The sequence below is a fragment of the Belonocnema kinseyi genome, chromosome 5, assembly GCF_010883055.1.
Source record: "Belonocnema kinseyi isolate 2016_QV_RU_SX_M_011 chromosome 5, B_treatae_v1, whole genome shotgun sequence".
NCBI lineage: Eukaryota > Metazoa > Arthropoda > Insecta > Hymenoptera > Cynipidae > Belonocnema > Belonocnema kinseyi.
Window position 1 is genome coordinate 87,830,741 of NC_046661.1, and position 23,083 is coordinate 87,853,823.

General features: G+C 27.4%; 2 protein-coding genes across 3 annotated transcripts in view; one reads left to right on the forward strand and one right to left on the reverse strand.

Moving 5' to 3' along the window:
* The window catches only part of LOC117172990 (glutamine-dependent NAD(+) synthetase), a 141,962-nt gene that overhangs the window by 23,701 nt on the left and 95,178 nt on the right, over nucleotides 1-23,083 (forward strand). The window lies entirely within an intron of this gene.
* The window catches only part of LOC117172989 (cytosolic carboxypeptidase 2-like), a 52,193-nt gene that overhangs the window by 13,317 nt on the left and 15,793 nt on the right, over nucleotides 1-23,083 (reverse strand). For both annotated transcript variants that reach the window (XM_033361329.1, XM_033361328.1), the window contains exons 2-11: nucleotides 22,235-22,428; nucleotides 21,810-21,962; nucleotides 16,769-17,034; nucleotides 13,963-14,109; nucleotides 13,776-13,884; nucleotides 6,403-6,648; nucleotides 6,008-6,340; nucleotides 2,429-2,656; nucleotides 2,268-2,359; nucleotides 1,993-2,194 (exon numbers count right to left, since the gene is read on the reverse strand). In XM_033361329.1, coding sequence (XP_033217220.1) covers nucleotides 1,993-2,194; nucleotides 2,268-2,359; nucleotides 2,429-2,656; nucleotides 6,008-6,340; nucleotides 6,403-6,648; nucleotides 13,776-13,884; nucleotides 13,963-14,109; nucleotides 16,769-17,034; nucleotides 21,810-21,962; nucleotides 22,235-22,428 — 1,970 coding nt within the window. The remainder of the gene's footprint in view (nucleotides 1-1,992; nucleotides 2,195-2,267; nucleotides 2,360-2,428; nucleotides 2,657-6,007; nucleotides 6,341-6,402; nucleotides 6,649-13,775; nucleotides 13,885-13,962; nucleotides 14,110-16,768; nucleotides 17,035-21,809; nucleotides 21,963-22,234; nucleotides 22,429-23,083) is intronic.

The following is a 23,083-nucleotide window of genomic DNA, read 5'->3' on the forward strand; positions in this document are numbered from 1 at the left end:
TTCAAAAATTTTTTAATCAACCGAAAATCAAAATTTAAAGCCGAAAAACGCACGACATGAAAAAAAGTCAAGTGAAGAAAAACATTCTTTTTGAAAGCCCTACAAGATTATCATAACCAATTTTTGGATTTTCTTCAAAAATCGAAAATTTAAATTTTGATTGTACAAAAAATAATGGAAAATAAAAAATTCCATTTTGTGGACAAAGGGTGTAGGATACGAAAAAAGATGAATTAACAAAAATGGTTATCCCAAAAAAGATCTACAATTTCGTTAAGAATCACTTCTTGATAGGGCGCGTACTTTTTTTTTATTCGTGAAAAATAACGTTGAAAAAAAAAATGTGTGGAAAACCGACGAAAGTTACGAGCAAAAATTCAACAAAACTTGTTTACAAATATCTGTCGGAAATCTAGCGCGCAGCGCGAGTGTCACGATGAAAATGTGTACCTCAAAGCCTATGTTCGATCGCGAAGCGCGAGATTCAACCGTCGCACGCCCTAGGCGCGCTCAAACTTGCGAAAAACCTTTTCTTAATCAACATTTATTTTATTTTGGTTCGACATGAAACTGTTTGGTAGAAAAATGATCGGTTTGGTCGAAGGTATTTGCTTGAAAATTTGTCATTTTGGTTGAAAATTCAACCATTTTGTTAAAAATTCTTTTTTTGTTTTGAAAAATAATCTGTATTGGTTGATGATTGGACTATTTGTTTGAAAATTTAACTATTCTATTAAAAAGACATCTTCTTTGGTTTAAGATTTAACTACTTGCTTGAAAGTTGATCTATTTCATATTTCCGGGTAAAAAATTTAATGGTTCTGTAGAGAATTCTCCTTTCCGGGCTGAAAATTCCATTTTTTGGTTGCCATGTTTTTTATTTCTTGCCTTCAAAATATTTCTTAGTTGTAGATTTGTCTTTTTTTTTTATTTGAAAAATCATCGCTTGCAGCAGAAAATCAATTTTTTTGTTTGAGTGTACAAAATTGTTGTTAAAAATTCAACAATTTAGTATAAAATTTAACGGTTTGTTTAAAAATAAAATTATTTGTCCAAAATTCGACCGTTTTGTAGAAAATTCGTCTTTTGGCATGAAAATTATTTTTTTATTTTTAGCTGAAGATTTAATTATTCTATGTTTTGTTGAAAAAATATCTTCTTTTAGTTGAAATTGGAACTATTTTGTTGAAAATTCAATTATTTTGTACAAAAATCATTATTGTGTATACATTCTTCTTGATTTGAAATCAAACTCTTATTGAAAATTCTTTTTTTTTGTATGAAAAATTCAAGTTTTTTGGTAAAAAGTCATTTTTTTGAGATGAAGATTGATCTCTTTTTCTGAAAATTTGACTGTTTCTTAAAAAACAACCTTTCTTGGTAAAAAATAATTTTTTTCGGGTTTGAAAATTCCACTATTTGGTTGAAATGTTTATTTCTTCTTGATTTAAAACTCTTTCTTATTTGAAATTTTTTTATTTGGGTTGATAATTCATTTATTTGGTTGTCAATGCAACTCTGTTTGAAAATTGATTCGTTGTTGTTGAAAAAATCATTCAAATCATTCTGTCAAGGACAGGATCATTCAGAGGTAGATAGCATACAGGTTTCTTTGCAGAATCATGTACAGTTTCTTTCGAAAAATTCCTGTACTTGAACCTGCGTCTCAAATCACTCTGTCAAGGACAGGATCATTGAAAGGAAGGTTGAAAATTCATTTTTTAAAATTGAAAATGCACTTTCTTGTTGAAAATATATCTTTCCACGTTTGAAAGTATCATGTTTTTCTGACAAATTCGATTTTTCATATGGAAAACTAAAATGTTTTGTTATAAATTCATCTTTTTTTTTTTTTATTAAAATTTAACTGTTTTTTTGAAAATGCAATATATTTCGAACTTGAAATTTAAAGAATGTGATACCTATTAATTTTATTTAAAAGAATTTATTCACTCATTATTCTTATATTATTGATAAAAGTAATTATGTTACCGAAATCTTTTTTCGAATAAGAGCCTTTCTTTGATTCCTTTTCCTCGATTTTCTCAATTTTTCAGTAGTTCTCGGCCATTCTTCAAGTGGAGAAGGCGGTGGGACTGATAAAAATTGAAAATTATCATCGCTTTGTTGAATAACATCCATACTTTCAATTATTCCTTCTTCTGACGAACTGTCTGAAGTAACGCCTTCATCACTGTTTAAGTTTCAGAGTGGAAAATAATTAATAATCAGGAAAAATGTGTATTAATTATAAATTTGAAACACACCTTGAATAATCAGTCAGATTTATATTAGTTGGCACATCAGCGCTGGAACCTTCTTTCAAAAGTCTGGCGATGATTTTGTTTCTGAGTCTTTCCTATTATCAAAATTTCTATTATTTTCTCTTTCTATAGAAAGCATTTTTATAATATACAAGTAAAAGTACCTTTGTGGGGCAATCATCAGAAAAATCAAGAAGGGTTTCACAGAAAGATTTTCCAATCTGCTCGTAATCCTGAGCAGAAAAATGGGTTCCGGCTCTAGAACCGATCTGGGATCCACCCATTGATGCTTCCATCGTATAACTATTTGAAACCCCCATAAGCCAAACGACAACTCTTCCCGTTCCCTCTTTTCCCTTTTCAATATGGAATTTACAGTTTTCGAATGAAAACTAAAACATAATTAATAGGGTGGATTGAAAATTAAAAAGTTCGTAAAAGCGAAAACGAGACAACGCGAAAAAGTAGCGTATTGGGATCCTAAAAAAATATTTTTACTTATAAATGTTATTATTTGGTTTAAAATTTAATATATATATATTTTTTTTTAATTATCCTGAATTTGTATAAATTTCATCGAATTTTTCTCATTTCCCTTCAATTCCTCTAAATTCACTTACATGTTATTTAATTGATTGGCCGTATTCTTCTTGACTTTGTTTAACTCACTTGAGTTTTGTTAAATTTGCCGTGAATTTTCTTCACCTCCATTTATCTCAATTTAATGAACATGTTTTTATGTTTAAAATTTGGATCAATTCACACAAATTCTTATGAATTTCATCAAATTCTTTCGAATTCCCGTGAATTTTTCTAAATTCACTCTAATTGTACTGAAATCAAGAAATTATTTTGGATTTCTTTTCAATTAATTTGAATTCGTCTGAGTTTAACTTGAATTGTTTTGTATTCTTATGAATTTATCGTGAATTCGTTAAAAAACATTTGGATTTGTTAAAAATGTCAAATTTTTTTGAATTCAAAAGAACATTAGTCATTTTACAATTTTTCTGCTTTTCAATGTTTTTTTTATACATTCTTCGAGTGTAAAAAAAGTTTTGTCCATTTTTGTTGTCGATTTTAATCAATCATTTTCCAAGAGAAAATTCCTATTTAATTGAACCCTGTTTTCGAAAAAAATCTTCAACACCTGTGCAAATGATTCAGATATTGGTCGCCTTCGTTCTAAATTACGTTTCAAATTTTCTAATTTTACAATTTAATAACTTTAAAAAAAAGTGAATGATTATAATAATTCAAGGAGTATGGTTTAATATTTTAACCAAAATGTTTTTTTTTCACATATTAATGTGGAAATATTCTTTTAAAATTAAAAAAGCTTCTTCAAAAATATTTAGTTTTTATTGATTTTTCATTATTTTTAAGTGTTTTTAATTTCTTTCAAATCCTTTTAATTTTGTTAACTTCCTTAAAATCATATGAATTCTTTCGAATTTCCAGAAATATCTAAATTCAGCGAAATGGTCTTTATTAACTTAATTGAGAGAATTTAGAAGATTTGAAGGAATACAGAGAATTTTGAGAATTTCGGGAATTCCGAGTATTTAAAGTATTCTGTAAATTCAGAAAATTCAAGGAAATCAGAATATTCACAGATTTTCAGGGAATTTAGAAAATTCAAGAGCATTTAGGAAATTTACGAAATTTAGAATATTTAAGGAATTCGGATTTAGGGAATTCATAATATTTAAAAAATTTGGAAATTCATAAAATTCAAGGAAATCAGCATTTTCAAGAAATTTGGAGAATTCAGAGATTCAGGGGATCTACAGAATTCTAAGAATTCCAGGAATTCAGAATATTTAAAGAATTCAGAAAATTCAAGGAAATCTGAATATTCAAGGATTTCAGGGAATTTAGAGACATTGAGAGAATTTCGGAAATTCAAGAAATTCGAAGATTTCGGAAAACGTAGAGAATTTGAGAGCATTTAGAATATGCAAAGATTTTAGAAAGTACAGAATATTTAAGAAATTCAGAGGTTTTAGAGAATTCGTATTTAGAATATTTAAGGTTTTTAAGGAAAGTAAGAAATTCCGAGAATTTAAGGAATTCTGAGATTATCAGAAATTCAAAGAAGGTGAATAATTCAGAGGATTTAAAGAATTCGGAGAAGGTTTTGAATTTGATATTGTACCATTTTTTAGTCGATCAAATAAAAAAAATCGATTTAAAACATAAATTTGAAAATGCTTCATTTTTGAATTGTAAATTTGATGTTTTTAATTAAAAATCATTTAATTTTAAACGTTTGTTCAAAGAATTTAGGAGGACATTTCAGATTAAAAGTAATTATTTAACTAATCATTCGGTCTTTTAAAATTTTTAAACTATAAAATCTAATTACTTTAAACGATACAATTTTGAATGATTTAAAAAGGGGGAAAGTGATAAAACTCTTAAAATATTTGAAATCATTTTGACTTTTTTATATAATAAACTGAGAAGGTAGACTTCACTCATGCTTAACATTAAAAAATTGCAATTGTAATAGATATTAACAAATATTATTTTTACTGAAACTAATATTATAAGTCATAAAAGTCCAAACTAAAAATTCTTTTACAGGAACCTCGGTGGATCCTGGCAATGTTGCTGGACATGATCCTGCACTCGCAACTGTACAGGTAATCTTGACGGTGCCTGTGTAGGAATTTGTCAAGGACAGGATCATTCATAGGTTAGATAGCATACAGGTTTATTTGCAGAATCATGTACTTCCTTCTCCAAAATCATGTACTTGAACCCGCGTCTTAAATCGCTCTGGCAAGAACAGGATCATTTAAAGGATAGTTTGCATTTAGATTTCTTTGCAGAATCATGTAAAGTTTCCTTCGCCAAATTCCTGTACATGAACCCGCGTCTCAAATCACTCTGTCAAGGACAGGATCATTCAAAGGTTAGATAGCATACAGGTTTCTTTGCAGAATCATGTACTTCCTACGCCAAATTCTTGTACATGTATCCGAGTCTCAGAACACTCTGTCAAGGATAGGATCATGTAAATGTTAGACAGTATATAGTTTTCTTTGCAGAATCATGTAGATTTTCCTTCCCAATATTTCTGTACTTAAACCCGCGTCTCAAATCGCTCTGTCAATGACAGGATCATTCAAAGATTAGATAGCATACAGGTTTCTTTGCAGAATCATGTACTTCCTTCTTCAAATTCCTGTACATAAACCCGAGTCTCAAATAGCTCTGTCAATAACAGGACCATTCAAAAGATAGTTTGCATTTAGATTTCTTCGCAGAATAATGTACAGTTCCCTTCGCCAAATTCTTTTACATGAACTCGCGTCTCAAATCACTCTGTCAAGGACAGGATCATTCAGTGGTTAGAGAGCATACAGGTTTTTTTGAAGAATTATGTACTTCCTTCTCCAAATTCCTGTACATGAACCTGCGTCGCAAATCGCTCTGTCAAAGACAGGATCATTTAAAGGTTAGCTTGCATGTAGGTTTCTTTGCAGAAACATGTACAGTTTCCTTCGCCAAATTTCTACATTCGTAAACGCAAAGATTACCTAACAGGATTGAGTGCAAGTTCATATCCAGAAACATGTCCAGAATCCTCCGAGGATCCTGTACCTGAACTTTCTCTGCGAACCCACTCCATGCTACGAACACTAACTGTTTATTATTTTTAATTTTTGGAATACCCTGGTAATCAATGATCGATTCTCTTTGCATCAGTTATTTTTTAAATACTTTTTTTTTACCTTGTCTGCTGCATTTTTGTGGAGCATTAATGGAAAAACTTGCTCCGTGAGTCTGCCGTAACATCCTGCTCTTTTACTTTCACAACCGTAGATAAAAATATTGGGTTTTCGTGAATGAGAATGTAAATCACAGTACATTGCTATTCCACATTCTTCCATTAATCTTCGAATCATCAGTTTTGTGTGCCAAACTGAAGGATAACTTTCTCGCATCACAGTTCGATATTGGCGATTTAAGTCCTTGCCGGAAAGAGAACATCTATTGTTGCCCACAATCACTCCATCTGGATTGAGCATTGGAACCACTTTGAAGATAAATCTTTCTCTGAGTTCCTGTAAAGTCAGTTTGATTAGATTTTTGCGAAAATGCTTCATTGAAGATTGAAAACAAAAACCTTCGCTTGGTTTGAATCCCCGGTTAGAAAATCAATAATCCCTTTCATCATCCAACTCGAAGGAGTTTCGCCTGGATGAACACGAGCAGTGATAACAACCCCTTTTTTCTTTCGAGATTCTTCAGTAAAAGCAGGTGCAGTGATTGTTAAATAATAAACACCATTTCCTGCCAAAGATCGACACAAAAGACGAAGTTTCGTATATCTCGTTTTCACAGGATCACTAGCTATTCCTGATAAGTACTCCTGGAAATATTAGCGGACATTAAAAGTGATTTTATTTTCAATCAAGATAATAAATCTATCACAAAAGAACCTCTCATCGTACACTGTATATCTTATATCGCACAGATAAATATCCCTTAAAATCTCAGTATATTATTCAGAACCTCTTAAGGTTTTTTCACAGAATCTTGAAATCCTTAGAAATCCCTTGAAAGCCTTAAAAATCCAATAAAATTTTTCAAAATTCCTCGAAATTCCGTTACACACTTCAAAATATTTAGAAACTTTTCGAAATACCGTTAAATACTACAAAATCTTTAGAAATTCAGGAAAATATTCTGAAATCCTTAGGGTTCCCTTGAAAATCCGATAAAATCTCTTAAAATTCCTTGAAATTCCGTTAAATATTTCCAATCTTTAGAAATTCAGGAAAATATTTTGAAATCCTTAAGGTTCCTTTGACAATCCAATAAAATCCCTTAAAATTGCTCGAAATTCCGTTAAATACTTATAAATCTTGAGAAATTCCGGAAAATATTTGGAAATCCTTAGGGTTCCCTTCAAAATCCAATAAAATCTCTTAAACTTTCTTGAATTTCCGTTAAATACTTCAACATTTTAAGAAATTCGGGAAAATATTTTGAAATCCTTAGGGTTCCTTTAAAAACACAATAAAATCTCTTTAAATTCCTCCAAATTCCGTTAAATACTTCAAAATCTTTACAAATTTAGGAAAATATTTTGAAATCCTTAGGGTTCTCTTGAAAATTCAAAAAAAGTCTCTTAAAGTTCCTCAAAATTCCGTTACATACTTTGCAATCTTTCGAAAATTCCTCGAAACACTATTTAATAATTTAAAAAAAATGTTTAATTCCGGTAATTATTTGGAAATACTTAGGATTCCCTTGAAAATCCAATAAAGTCTCTTAAAATTCCTCCAAATTCCGTTAAAGACTTTGAAATCGTTTGAAAATTCCTCGAAACATCATTTAATAATTTTAAAAATTTAGAAATTCTGGGAAATATTTTGAAATTTTTAGGATTCCCTTAAAAATCCAATAAAATCTCTTAAAATTCTTTGAAATGCCGTTAAATACTTTGAAATCTTTTGGAAATTCCTCGAAACACCATTTAATATTTTTTTTAAATTTTTAATTTCAGGAAATATTTGGAAATTCTTAGGGTTCCTTTGAAAGTGCAATAAAGTCTCTTAAAATTCCTTCAAATTCCGTTAAATTCCTTTAAATCTTTTGAAAATTCCTCGAAACATCATTTAATAGTGTTAAAAATTCAGAAATTCTGGGGAATATTTTGAAATTCTTAGGATTCCCTTAAAAATCCAATAAAATCTCTTAAAATTCTTTGAAATACCGTTAAATACTTTGAAATCTTTTGAAAATTCCTGAAAACACCATTTAAAAATTTAAAAAAAATTTTAATTCCGGGAAAGATTTGGAAATTCTTAGGGTTCCCTTGAAAATACAATAAAGTCTCTTAAAATTCCTCCAAATTCCGTTAAATGCTTCAAAATTTCAAGAAATTTAGGAAAATATTTTGAAATCCTTAAGGTAAAATCCAATTAAGTATCTTAAAATTCCTTGAAATACCAATAAATACTTTGAAATCTTTCGAAAATTCCTCGAAACACCATTAAATACTTTGAAAATTTTAGAAATTTCGGGAAATATTTTGTAATTCTTAGGGTTCCCTTGAAAATCCAATAAAGTCTCTTCAAATTCCGTTAATTAGTTAAAAATCTTTAGAAATTCAGGAAAATATTTTGAAATCCTTAGGGTTCCCTTGGAAATCCAAAAAAGTCTCTTACAGTCCTTAAAATTCTCTTAAATACTTCAAAATCTTTAGAAATTCAGGAAAATATTTTGAAAGTCTTAGGGTTTCCTTGAAAATCCTATAGAATCTCTTAAAATTACTCGAAATACCATTAAATACTTTGAAATATTAAGAAATTTCTCGAAACACCATTAAATACTTTGAAAAATGTAGAAATTCCGGGAAATATTTTTTAATTCTTAGGGTTCCCTTAAAAAAAATTTCATAAAATTCTTTTAGAAACCGTTATATACTTTTAAATCTTTAGAAATTTCTCGAAATACCGTAAAATACTTTGAAATTTTATAAATTCCGGTAAATATTTTGTAATCCTTAGGGCTCTTTTGAAAATCTAATTAAAATCTTTTGAAATTTCTCGAACTACCGTTAAATACTTTCAGATCTTTAGAAATTCCTCGAAATACCGTTAAATACTTTGAAATATTTAGAAATTTTGGATAATATTTTTAAATCCTTGGGGATCCTACGGAAACCTTAAAATTCTAATCAAAACAGTTAAAATTCCTCGAAGTACCGTTAAATACTTTGAAATATCTAGAAATTCTGGAGAATATTTGTAAATCCTTAGGGTTCCTATGAAAACCTTGAAAATATAACAACAAAAAAACTCTTAAAATTCCTCGAAATACCGTTAAATACTTTTAAATCTATAGAAATCCTCGAAATACCTTTGAATATTTTGAATCATTAGAAATTCCGGAAAATATTTCGAAATCATTATAGTTCCCTTAAAAATCTTAAAATTCAATAAAATCTCTCACTTATTCTTGAAATACCTTTAAATACGTGGAAATGTTGAGATATTCCGGGAAATAATTCAAATCCTTAAGAATCTTTAACATTATCTAAAAAATCATTAAAGATTTCATAAAATTCATTGGAATATCGTAAAACGCTTTAAAAGTAAAATCTTTATAAATATTTGGAAAATTCATTGAATCCTTTAAAATCGAATTTCTTGAAATCCAATAAAATAGTGTAAAATTCCTTAAAATGTTTTGAAATGTTTAGGAATCCCTTGAAATCCTTTAAAATACAAGAGTAATGTCTTAAAATCCCTCGAAATATCGTAAATTACTCTGAAATCTTTCACAATTTCTTGAAATCCTTCAAAATCCTTTTTAAATCCCTTGAAATCCTTTAAAATCTCTTAAAATTCCTTGTAATTTCGGGAAATTCTTTAAAAGTCTTTAAAATACTTCATGAAATCTTGAAATGTTTTTTGGAATCAATTTAAAAAAGATTTAACTCCGTAAAATACATCGAAATCTTGGAAAATCTATTCAGTCCTTCGGAATTTCCTAAGAACCTTTACAATGCCTAAAAATTGAATATTTCACAATTTCTCAAAATCCATCAAAGTAATTTCAAGTATTTTGGAATCCTTTGAAATTCCATGAAATTATCAAAAAACTGAATAATAATATCTCTAAAAATACATAAAAATCCTTATAAATCTTTCAAATCTCTTAAAATCCCTAAATGTTGCTTGTAATCGTGTAAAAACCTCTGAAATCTTTAGGAATCACTTGATGCATTTAAAAAATAGAATAACAATATCTCAAATTTTTTTTTAAATATATTTAAAATTTCAGGGCACCTTAGGAAATCCTTTCAAAACTTTGGGAACCCTTTGAAATATTTTTAAATCTTTGGAAATCTCTTAAAATCCTTTAAAATTCAATAAAGATCCTTTCAAAATTTCGGGAAAACTTTAGAAGTCCTTGAGAATGTTTAAAAAAACTCGAAATCCTTCGAAACTCTTTTAAACTTTAAGGAATCCTTTGAAATTCTTTCAAATCTTTGGAAATTTTTTAAATTTCAATTATAATATCTCTTAAAATCCTTCAGAATCTTGCAAATTACACAGAAATCTTTCACAAATTCTTGAAATCTCATATAATCTCTGGGAATCCTTCTGAAATCCAATAATAAAATCGCTTAAAATGCTTCAAAGTATGTCAAAATTTCGGAAAACAGAATTTCTTGAAATCCGTCAAAATAATTTTAAATCTTTGAAAATCTTTTGAATTCCGAGGAAATTCATTAAAATTGATTAATAATAGCTCTCGAAATACTTTGAAATCCTTAGAAGTTTTTAGAAACAAATCGGAAGTTTTTTGAAACTTGTTGCAATTTTTGATATTCCATAAAATCCTTTGAACCCTCGGGCAATCTAGAAACCCTTGGAAATCTAAGATCCTTTTAAAATCCATAAATATCGCTTGTAATCGTGTAAAATCGTCTGAAATCTTTAGAAGTCCTTTGATATCTTTTCAAATATAATAATAATATATCTTATCATCCCTTGAAGTCTCGTAAATCACATTGGAATTTCGGAAATCCGTGGGAATTTTGTACGATTTGTTAAAATCCTTAAAAATCCTTTTGGAACTCTGAGAATCCTTTGAAATTCTTTCAAATGTTTGGAAATTCTTATAAATGCAATTATAATATCTCTTAAAATCCTTTAGAATCTAGTAAATTACTCTGAAATTTTTCAAAATTTCTTGAAAACCTATCAAATTTTTGGGTATCCTTTGAATTCTCTTCAGATCCTTTAAAATCCTTTAAAATCAAATCCTTCAAAACAATTTTAAATCTTTGCAGATTCTTTGACATTCCATAAAATCCTTTAAAAGCCAATAATAATAATAATAATAATAATAATAATAATAATAATAATAATATCTCTTAAATCACTCGCAACATTGTAAATTACTATAAAACTGCTCAAATTATCGGAAAACCATTGGGAATCTTTTGAAAGCTTTCAAACTTTCTTGAAATCCTTGAAAATATTTCCAAATTTTTGGCAATCCTTGGAGATCCCCTGAAATTTTCTAAAATCCAACAATAATAGCTCCTAAAATCTTTCAACTATTCGGGTAACCTTTGGAGATCCTTGGGGATTTTTTACATTTTCTTGAAATCTTTAAAAATTCTTTCAAATGATAAGGAGTCCTTTGAAATCTTTTTAAATCCTCTAAAATGCCATAATAATATCTCTTAAAATTCCTCGAAATGTCGTAAATTACTTTGGAATCTTTCAAAATGTCGGGAAGCCTTTGGAAATCGTTGGATATCTTTCACAATTTATTGAAATTCTGCAAAAGCCTTTCAAATACTTGGAAATCCTCTGAAATCCCTTGAGATCCTTTAAAATCAAATAATAATATATCCTTACATTCCTCGAAATCTCGTTAATTACTCTTTGATCTTTAAAAAATTCGGGAATCCTTTGGGAATATTTTAATATATTTCATAATTTCTTGAAATCCTTTCAACTCATATCTGGATCGCCTTTGGAAATCCTATGAAATCCAATAATAAAACATATCTTAAATTTTTTCGAAATTTTTCAAACTTTCGAGAAATCTTTCGAAGTTCTTGAAAATCTTTCACAATTTCTGGAAATCCTTTAAAATAATTTTTAATCTATGTATCCTTTAAGATCCCTTGAAATCATTCAAAATTCAATAATAAGATCTCTTAAAATTCCTCAAAATTTGTCTGAAATCTTTCAAAATTTCAGGTAACGTTTCGAAATTCTTTAAAATCTTTTAAAATTCCTGGAAATCTCGTAAATTACTTTAAAATCTTTCAAAATTTTGGAAAACCTTGAAAAAAGTTGGCTATTTTTTGCAATCTATAGAAATCCTTTAAATTACTTTTAAATCCTTTCAAATATTTGAGAATCAATTGAAATCCTTTAAAATCTAATGATATTTCTTAAAGTTCCTCGAAATCTTGAAAATTACTCTCGAATTTTTCAAATTTTTGGAAATCCCGTAGAAATCTTTAGGAATTTTTCACAATTTCTTGAAAGCCTTTAAAATCTTTGAAATATTTAGGATCCTTTGGAAATCTCTTAAAGTCCCTTAAAATCCAATGATGTCTCTTCAAATTCGTCGAAATATCGTAAATTACTCTGAAATCTTTCAAATTTTCCGGAATCTTGTGTAAATCTTTCACGATTTTTTGATATTCTTCAATATCCTTTCAAATAATTGGAAATCCTTAAAAATCCAGTAATAAAATCTCTTAAAAAGCCTCAAAATCTCGTGAATTACTCTGAAATCTTTACAAATTTCGGGAATCATTTAAAAATATTTGGAAATCTTTCACATTTTCTGGAAATCCTTTTAAATCTTAAAGGACCCTTTAAAATTCCTGGAAATCTTTCAAAATTTCAAGAAACCTTGGAATTATTTCAAAATTTGTGGAAATCCTTTCAAATATTTGAGAATTCTTTGAAATCCTTTAAAATCCTTTAAAATCCAATAATAAAATCTCTTAAAATTCCTCGAAATCTCGTGAATTACTCTGAACTCTTTCAAATTGTCGGGAATCCTTTGGTAATTTTTGGGAATCTTTCATACATTCTTGAAATCCTTCAAAATCCTTCAAAAGGCAATTATAATATCTCTTTAAAATTCCTCGAAATCTCGTAAATACTCTGGTATTTGTCAAAATTCCGGAAAATCCTTTAAAATCTTCTTAAATATAGTGAAATTTTCGAAATCCTTACAAATCTTTCGAGAGGAACTGGAAGTCCTTCAAAATCTCTTAAAAATTTTGAAATATTTGAAAATTGAATAATAATATCTCTGAAATCCCGCGAAATTTCATAAATTACTCTTGAAAATTTTCAAAATTTCGGGAAATCTTAAAAATCGCTCACAGTTTCTGAAAGTCCTTCAAAATCCTTTTAAATCTTGGCGAATCCTCTTTGAAATCCTTCGAAATCCTTGAAATTCTCGTAACAAATCTTCAAATTTCGTAGAATTCTTTTTAAAAATTTTGAAATACTTTGAAATCCTTAGAAATCTTTCGAAAAAAATTCAAATTCTTTTAAAATTTCTTTAAATTTGTTGAAATCTCGTAAGATCATTTGAAATATATGAAAGTATTTTATGCAATCTCTTGAAATAGTTAAGAGTGTCTTGAAATACATTGCAGTTTTTTTTTTTTTGATTTCGTAAACTTCTTTAAAACCTTGGGAAATCTATGAAATCCTTCGGAATTTCTTAAGATTGTTGAAAATCCCTAAAAATCGCTTTTAATCGCGTAAAATTATTATTTATATCTTTAGGAATTCCTTGAAATTCGTTGGGTTTTCTTTCAATTCTTTCAAGTCTTCAAAAATCGCTCGTAAGTCCATAAAATTGTTTAAAATATTGATAAATCCCTGGAAAGTCTTGAATTTTTTTTAAATAAAAAAAAATAATCAAAAAATCGAGAGAGGTTCTTTTAATTTTTTAATGTGTATTCATCGTAATAAATTGCAATATTACCTGTAAATCGGTATAGGTATATGGATAAGAATGAGCTAAATAGACAATGTCTCTATCATGAGGAAAGTAAATATTGAACGTAAGTGTATGTCGTTCCTTCTCCTCGTCTCTGAAATTTTTCACTTTTGTTTCATTTTTCTTTCTAAATGTTCTAAAAATTTGAAACCGAAATCGAAAAATCACTTACGATGAGTCATTTTTGTAATAACTTATATTCTCTCCACATCTTCTCCAGCCAATTTCGTGCAGACTTGCATCTTTTGTAGAATACAACAAAGGCCTAAGTCCTTCATTATAGAGACTATCTTCCTTGCAGAAATTGACAATCGAGAGTCTAGTAAAAAAAATTAATTTTGGTTACATTTTACATCATTTTTATTCTTTTGAAATACTATTTTGCACAATTTTTATTTTACTTTATTAAAAAATTTTCGTTTTCCCCTATTTAAGAAAAGCTTCTATTTTTCTCTTTAAATATACTACATTTGAGAATTTAATATTCTAATTCCGTCGGAAAATTTCGAGCCGAAAGTAGCCTTGATTTTGAATTGTAAAATTTTCACTTGCATTTGTTTCAAATTTATTGAAGAGACTTAGCTATCAATTAGTAAACTTAAATCAAAATTTCTTGTCTTTAACTTAGGACTCTTTCGTCTCAAATTTTATTTTAAATTTTACCAATAAAAAATTTAAAAAAGTTTACTTGATCGATTTCAAACTAAATTATTTAGGATCTGAGTAAAACTTTAAAGCTAAAATAAATTTTCAGACAAAAAAGCACAACGATTGAATTATTATGATGATATTTTTTTAAATAGAAAATATTTTTGATTATGAGAATGATTTTAATAGTATAAAATTGTCTCTTTAACAAATTTTATTTTTTGTTGGTCTTTTTTATGTCGCCCTAAATTCTGAAAATTCAATGATCAATTTCCTTCCATTTTCAACAGGTGAATTTTTAACAGTTGAGAACTCAAATTTTTTTTCAATTTAACGTTTGGAAATATAGTTGTTTTAAATTGAAGAAAACTAAAAATTAAATTATTAAAAATTGTATTTTTAACTGTTCTAAATTTAAGAAACTTAAATTTTGAACTCTTGAAAATTGAAGAAAATACCGAAGAGAATTAATAATGAAATTGAATTATCAACAGTACAACATTTAATTGTTGAAAATTGAAGAGAAAGGAAAATTTCATTATTAACTGTTGAAAATCGAAGAAAGTTGTATGTTCAACTGTTGAAAATTGATCATTACATTATCCACAGTCGAACATGTGATAGTTGAAAATTGAAGAGAAATGATCATTTTATCATTAAATGTTGAAAATTGAAAATTGAATTTTCAACTGTTCTAAATTGAAGAAAATTGAAGAAAGTTAAATATTCAACTGTTGAAACTTTATTTTCAACTGTGGAAAATAGAAGAACAATGATAATTGAATTATCAACAGTAGAACATTTAATTGTTGAAAATTTAAGACAATTGAAAATAGGATTATGTACTGTTGAAAATTGAAGAAAATTGAAAATATAATTGTCAGCTGTTCTAAATTGAAGAAAATTGAATAATATTGAATAATGAACTGTTGAAAATTGAAGAAAATCGATTATTTAATTATCAAAAGTGGAACATTTAATTGTTGAAAATTGAAGAAAATTAAATATTCAGCTGTTGAAAATTGTTAAAAAATTATTTTCAACTGTGGAAAATAGAAGAAAAATTATCATGGAAAAATGAATTTTCCAATTGATGAAAATTAAATTTTCAGCTGTTCTTCATTGAAAAAAACTGAAATTTGACTTTTCAGTTGTTGAAAATCAAAGCAAATTGTATATTCAACTATTGAAAATTGGAGAAAATTTATTTTTAACTGCTGAAAATTGAATAAAATTAATAATTGAATTATCAATAATAGAAAATTGAAAAGTTGATATTATAGAAGAGAATAGAAAATTGGATTACTAACTGTTGAAAATTAAAAAGAATTCAATTCTCAACTGTTGGAAATTATAGAAAATTGAATAGTCAACTGTTGAAAATTGGAAAAAATGTATATTCAACTGCTAAAAATTAAAGAAAATTAATCATTGAATTATCAATAATAGAAAATTCAACAATTGATTATATAAGAGAATTGAAAATTGGATTATTAACTCCTGAAAATTGAAGAAAATTGATCTATAAGTTTCATTACTCGAATTTACAACAGTTCAATTTTCTTCAAATTTCCGAGTGGAGAATTCCACATTTGAATTTAATAAATAAACATTTCGAATCATAAAACAAAAATTTTGAAAAAACAAATTTCCTAAAACGACTGGTTACTTGCAAACAATGATCATTTTTGGCAAGTTAATAATCATACAATGGAAAAAAATCCAACTCTGATCATCTTGTAACTATAATTTAAAAATTATTTAACATTATTGAAAGATACAACATTTTTTATATAAAGATTGTTTCTTCTTTTCTATATCATTTAACATACATTTTATTTTTCACAAAAAAATAAGAAAAATAACGTCCGTATAATAATAAGGGTCTGAAATTTAAATCGGCTATTCAGAGTTTCTGCTTGAAATTTCTGATTGGTTAATTTGAATTTCGTAAATCTAATTACGTCAAATAGTTATTCGGTAAAATGCAAATTATTTCAAATTTTTCTTCCGTAAAATAAAAATGATGTCAAATTGTTATTTGTTAAAATAAAAATAATAGCAAATAGAAATAGAAAATTCGCGAACTTAAAAAATTGCCGACAATTTATTGTATTTCCGAATTGGAAAACTCCAGATAATAGATCATATTTTTTGAACATTATTTTTTTCTTTTTGGTAATTCAGATAAATAAAATGTATGCAGTAAATAGTTTCTCGGTCTAACAAATTTTGATAAAATAAAAATGGGGGGGGGGGGGAATAAAATTTTTTGAATATTCATACGCTTAATTTTATTGTTCTTTTCAGAATTAAATGAAATGTCTTGCCTGTACATAGTTCCACTTCTGGTATTCGAAATTCTGAAGTAATACCATTGCATGTGTCTCTGAGTATAAAGATCCCTTCTCAAATGTAATTGGTAATAAGTTTCCGTGATTTTAATCACTTTCCCCAAATTTCCTGACTCAAATCTAGACTCGAAACACAAATCACGTGGTAGTGCTTCTAATTCTCTTTTTGATTCTACAGGATTCAAAATCGAATCTAGAGAACGGGAAAGAACTGTGCTACCTCCGATGCATGATCTGCTGAACTGAAATGTTTCATATATATATTTAAAAAATTTCGTCCTTTTCTCAAAAAGTTTAAATTAAAAATATATTGTTATCGAAAACCTAATTTAAATTTTAAATGATTCTTCAATAACTATGATCAACAAAGATGACGAGGTCCTATTTGAATTAAAATTTGCCAATAAAAAATTGTTTATCCATTTTTTTAAAGGCGAAAAATGTTTTTCTGTCCTCACCGCGAGTCATGTCGGTGCGTTTTATTGAAATAAACTACAGGTAGCTGTTTTTCTTTTTTCATGAAGAATGATGATCTGGATGAAAATTTAAATTCGGATTAGCCGTTTCTGAGATACCTAGGAAAATGTTAACATTTCGTTTTGATTTTCGAAAACTTGTATTTCATACTTTCATAGAGTTGTGAACCATATGACGATCAATCACATTATTATTTGTTTCTGAATTTCATGCGGTTCTAAAACGTAAGGCGACCAATCATATTGTCATTTGTTTCTGAATTTCAAAGTTCTAAAACATAAAAGGATCAATCACATTGTTACTTGTTTACGGTTTCAGACAACTGTAAAACAAAGGCGATCACTCATATTGTCATTTTTTTCTGAATTTCAGGCAGTTCTAAAACATAAAATAATCAAACACATTTTCACTCGTTTATGAATTTCATACAGTTGTGAGGCAGTAGACGATCAATCACATTATTAATTATTTATGAATTTCATAAAATTCTAAAACATAAGACGATCAATGAATGCAAAATGAGTGGTCCTCTTATGTCGCAGAGCTGCTTAAATTCAGAAAAAAATAACAATGTGATTGATCCCCTTATGTTTTAGAACTGTATGAAATTCATAAATAAGTAACAATGTGCTTGAACGTCTCATGCCGTAGAACTGCATGGAATGCAGAAAAAAATAACAATGGAAGTGATGGACTTATGTTTTAGAACTGCATGAAATTCAGAAACAAATGACAATTTGATTGATCGCCTAATGCTTTACGGCTGCATTAAATGCAGAAACAAATAGCAAAGTGATTGATCGCCTTATGTTGTAGAAATGCAAATAATTCAGAAGCATATGGCAATATATTTGAGACATTATGTTTTTAAATTGCATGAAAATCCTAAACAAATAACAATGCGATTGATCGTCTCATGTTTTAGAACTGCATAAAATTAAGAAACAAATAAAAATGTGATTGATCGACTTAGGTTCTAGAACTGTATGAAATTCAGAAATAAAGGAAATATGATTGACCACCTCATGTGTTGGAACTGCATAAAATTGAGAAACAAGTGATACTGTGATAGATCGCTTTGCGTTTTAGAACTGTATGAAATTCATGAACAAACAAAAAAATGATGATCGTCTTATGCTTTAGAACTGCATGAAATTCAGAAACAAATAATTGTGTGAGTGATCGTCTTGTGTTTTAGAACTGCATGCAATTCAGAAACAAATCACAATGCGAATGATCTTCTTATATTTTAGAATTGCGTACAATTCAGAATTAAATGACAATATGCAGGATGGTCGCTGGACCGGGTAAACATGAAAACCGGGAATTTTATATGAACGGGAAAACTGGGAAATGACCGTGAATTTATTTTTTGACCGGAAATTTTACAAATTTTTAGAAAAAAACATCCAATTTTCATTTCAACCGGTTTTTAACTAATTAATTAAATTGTGATCTTTTTCCATTATATCATTAAGTTTAGAATGCGTAATTCGAAAATCTTCCTCATTACAAATTTTCTATTTTAGATTTTTAAGCATACATTTGAATTAAAAGGGTTTTAAAATGTAGTTTTAAAGTATTGGACAATTAAAAATTAGAAGGGTTTTGAAATCGAAGATTTTTGATGACAAACATTTTTACTTGATAAACTGTAAATATAAATTAATCAATGGTTTTTGAAATTTAATTCACTTTAGGAATTAAAAAAAATTGATGGTACAAACGATTTGGCATGAGTTGACAATTTTAGAGTCTCTACATTTCAACGTTAAAAATTAAACTTTTTCAATTGGAAAGTTTTAAACAAATTTGAACGCTCTATTGAAACTTTATAAATTATTTTTAATTTTAAAATAATTTTAAAATCATTTATTTATAATTACAGGTGTATTAAATTGTATTCTAAAATATTCCATTTTTAAACCGTGCAATTAAAAAAATTTCAATTAAGGAAAAGAATAATAACTTAATATTAAGAAATTCGTACCAAAATTTCGGTTCAAATAGCCCACGGCCTAATTTAAACCCAAATGTAGATTTTGGCAGTTTTCCAACAAAAAATTTAGAAGCTTTTCAAGAATTTTAACAGGCTTCAAAAGAATCATAACATTTTTTTAAATTGCTAGGTAAATTAAAAATGCTTTTTATGTTGAAAAGTTATTTGAAATTCAAATAGTTTAAAAAGATATTTAGAAGTTGCGAAAAACTTTTTAAGAATATTTTTAAATTTGAAAAAATTTGAAACAAAATGTAGATGTTTCATGATCTTCAAATAAAATTTCGAAGAGTTTTAAGGATTTTTAAAGTATTAGAAAAAAAATAAACTTTTAATTTGAACAGGGAATTTTTAATATTTACAAAATTTATAGTTGCAGCTGCAATTTATCTAAAATAATAATAATTTTGACTTGGAACCTGGGAATTTTCAAATTTTAGCAAATTCCGAGCTTCTACTGGAAATTTTCAAAAAGAAACAAAATTCTGAATTGGAACAGGGCATTGTCCCAAAGAATTTTAATTTTAAGCAAGCAGGGAATTTTAAAATTTGAACCAATTCTGAGTTGAAAATGGTATTTATCCAAACTCTGAATATGATTGACATTGATTGACGCTTTATATTTTAAAACTATATACAATTCATTAAAAAGTGAAAATGTGATTTATCGTCTCATGTTTTAGATCTGCATGAAATTCGGAAAAAATTACAATGTGATACATCGCCCTATGTTTTAGAACTGTATGAAATTCAGAAAAAAATTAAATGTGATTGATCGTCTCATTTTTAGAACATGGAATGCAGAAACAAATAAAAATGTGAGTGATCGTCTTATGTTTTAGAACTGCATCTTAAAATTCAGAAATAGTTGATAATATGATTGATTGTCTTATGTTTTAACTGTATTCAATTCCGAAACAAATGAAATGTGAACGATCGGCTTATGTTCCACATTTGAAAATCTAATAGCAGAGAACAGTATTAAGTACAAGTTTTCGGAAATTTAAAATAAAGGTGCATATTTTTCAAGATATCTCGGAAACAGATAATGCGAATTAAATTTTTTTTTCATATAATCATTTTTTATGAAAAGAGAAACAAATCGACCTGTATTTTATATAAAAAAAATTAATATATTCTGAATTTGAATTTTGATTACATTTTTCGAACTTTTTTTATTTGTTTGATAATATTTCAGAAAAAAGAATCTGGAAGATTTCAAGACAATTTTTGTAATTTTGTAGGATTTAACCATTTTTTATTCGAAAATCATTTAAATCTTGCGAAATGTTCAACAAGTTTCTGAACAAAATCTAAGTATTTATAGTTTTCAAAAAAAGAAGCTTTTTCGGAATTTTAAAATTGTTTAGGAAAATAAACGAAATTCTTAAGCTTCCTGGGAAAATTTCACATTTTTTTTTATTTTGAAAAATGAATTTGTGATTTTAAAAAATATCCTACAAAAAAATGTAGAACATTTTAAAGAAAAATGTTGTAATTTTGCAAATTAAACAAAATGTTAGGAAAAATTCCAGCATGTTTCAGAGATATTTAGAAGTTTCGAGCAGATACAAAAATTATTTCAAACTTAACTTTTTTTAATTTTTAACAAAATCTTGATTTTGGAATATTTCTAAATAAACTATTGAAGCTTTTTAAATATTTTTAAATGTTTCAAGATAATGAAAAAAGAATCTTAAGATTTCTGAGAAAATTTGAAATGACTTTTCATTGCGAAAAAATAATTTTAAGAAAAGATTTACAAAATTCTCAAAAACTAATGTAGAAGGTTTTAAGGAAATTTTGTTAATTTTAAAACATTTCAGAAGTTTGGAAGAGATTAAAAATATTTTGAAAGTGGAAGATTTCTATAAATTTAGAAAATATTTTCAAACTCGAAATTTTAAAAATATTTTGTCAAAACCTGTAAAATAAAAGAATTTATTGAAAATGTTTTATGTACTTTTTCGAATAATCTGAAATTATTGAATATTTTTTTGAAAGTTCTGAAGAAGCGTGTAAAAATTATATTTATATAACATTAAAAGCAAATAAACTTAAAAAATGAATAGTTTTTTGAAATTTTTTATTTTCTATTAAAAATATTTTTCACTAAAAATACAACTATTTAGTTGAAATTATTCCGTTTTCATTCCGGAATTGAGAATTCATTTTTTTTTGGTTGGAAATTCAACTGTTTGGTTCAAATTTGAACTATTTTGTTAAAAATTTTTGTTTGAAGATCCATTTTTGTCATCATTGTCATCATTTATTTGTTAATTTAATTATTGGTTTGAAAATTAATTTTTTTTTCAATTTTGGATAGGAAGTATCTGAAATATTTAAAAATATTTTTGAAATTTCTCAAGAATCATAGAAAAATGGTTTTTGTATAACTTAAAACCAGATGTACTTAAAAAATTAATATTCATTCCAAATTTTTATTTTATATTAAATATTATTTTTCCCAAAATCAAAGAAACTGGACTTGCTTGAGGATGCTAGTTATTTAAATTTTTTAGATTAGCTTTTTGAACCTACGTAATTTGTTACACTTGTTGGACAATAACGAAAAATGACAGTTCCAGTTTCGTCACAAACTGGTTTTGGTTTTGGTTCTTTCCCTGTAGGTGTATAATACGGTTCTGGTATCGCTGGTGTGTAATCTGCGTGACGTATTCGTTCCGCAATCACCTGTAGGCGACAGAATATTGACAAAATTATTTTATTAATCAAATTATTTAATTCTAGACGGTCTTCATTTCAAAGAAATCTATTTTAAGGGTTTTAAAATTTACATGTTTAAATTTCGCGCCGAAAAGTGTGAGCCACGTTTGAACATAACCTCCAACTAGCAATCAGTTATGGCGCGAAATTCAAACTGGAAGTTTTTGTATTTCGCTTCAAAAGTCTGGAAAATTGATTAATTTATTTTTTTCTTTATATTTCATGAATATTTTTTGGACCTGGCACTCGGTGGGCCATCTCGCTTCCTGGGTTATTCCGTCTACACTGATGAGATTTGCGTCGATGACTGATTGAAAAGTTTCTCTCGTATCTCGATATTTTAAAATTCCTGAAGTTAGAGAAAGGACTGAGTCGACATCCCTTCTGGTGATTCCGAATCGATTTTGAAGGCATTGGTTCGTCAATACACTGCCTGAAATTTAGATTCCGTGATAAAAATTAACATTTTTGTAGGAACTTAACTCTGCAGTCAATGAAAAATTGAAAAAATGTACTAGTTTTCTACCTAATCGGAATATCGGGAAAACCGGGAAATGACTGTAAAGAATTATAATTTTTATTTTTGAACTGATCATTTCATAAAAAATTATAATTAAATTTGAAACAGGGAATCTGTGACATGGAATGGGAATTTTGGAAAAGAATTTTAATTTTGATTTAGATGAAGGAAATTTAAGCAACATCCCTGTTCCAATCCAGAATTCGTAACAATTTGAAACTTCCGTTTTGAAAATTTTAGAAAATAGGAGGTAATTTATTTCTGAATTCTAATAGAAAATATTGTAAATAAATATAACTTTGACTTGGAAAAGGGAATTTTGGAAATGAATTTAGTTGTGACGGTGTATAGGGAATTTTGTAAAGAATAATAATTTTTGCATGGAATGGGAAATTGCGGAACATAATTTAAATTTTGGTTCATAAAAAGGGAATTTTCAACAAAATCCCTGTTTCAAGTCAGAATGCGTCATACGAGGGTGGATTGATAAGTTTCCGGCCTGACCAAGAAAAACAACGTTTTTAAGAATTTTTTTTTTTTATTTCTCAACATAATCTCCTCCAAGGCT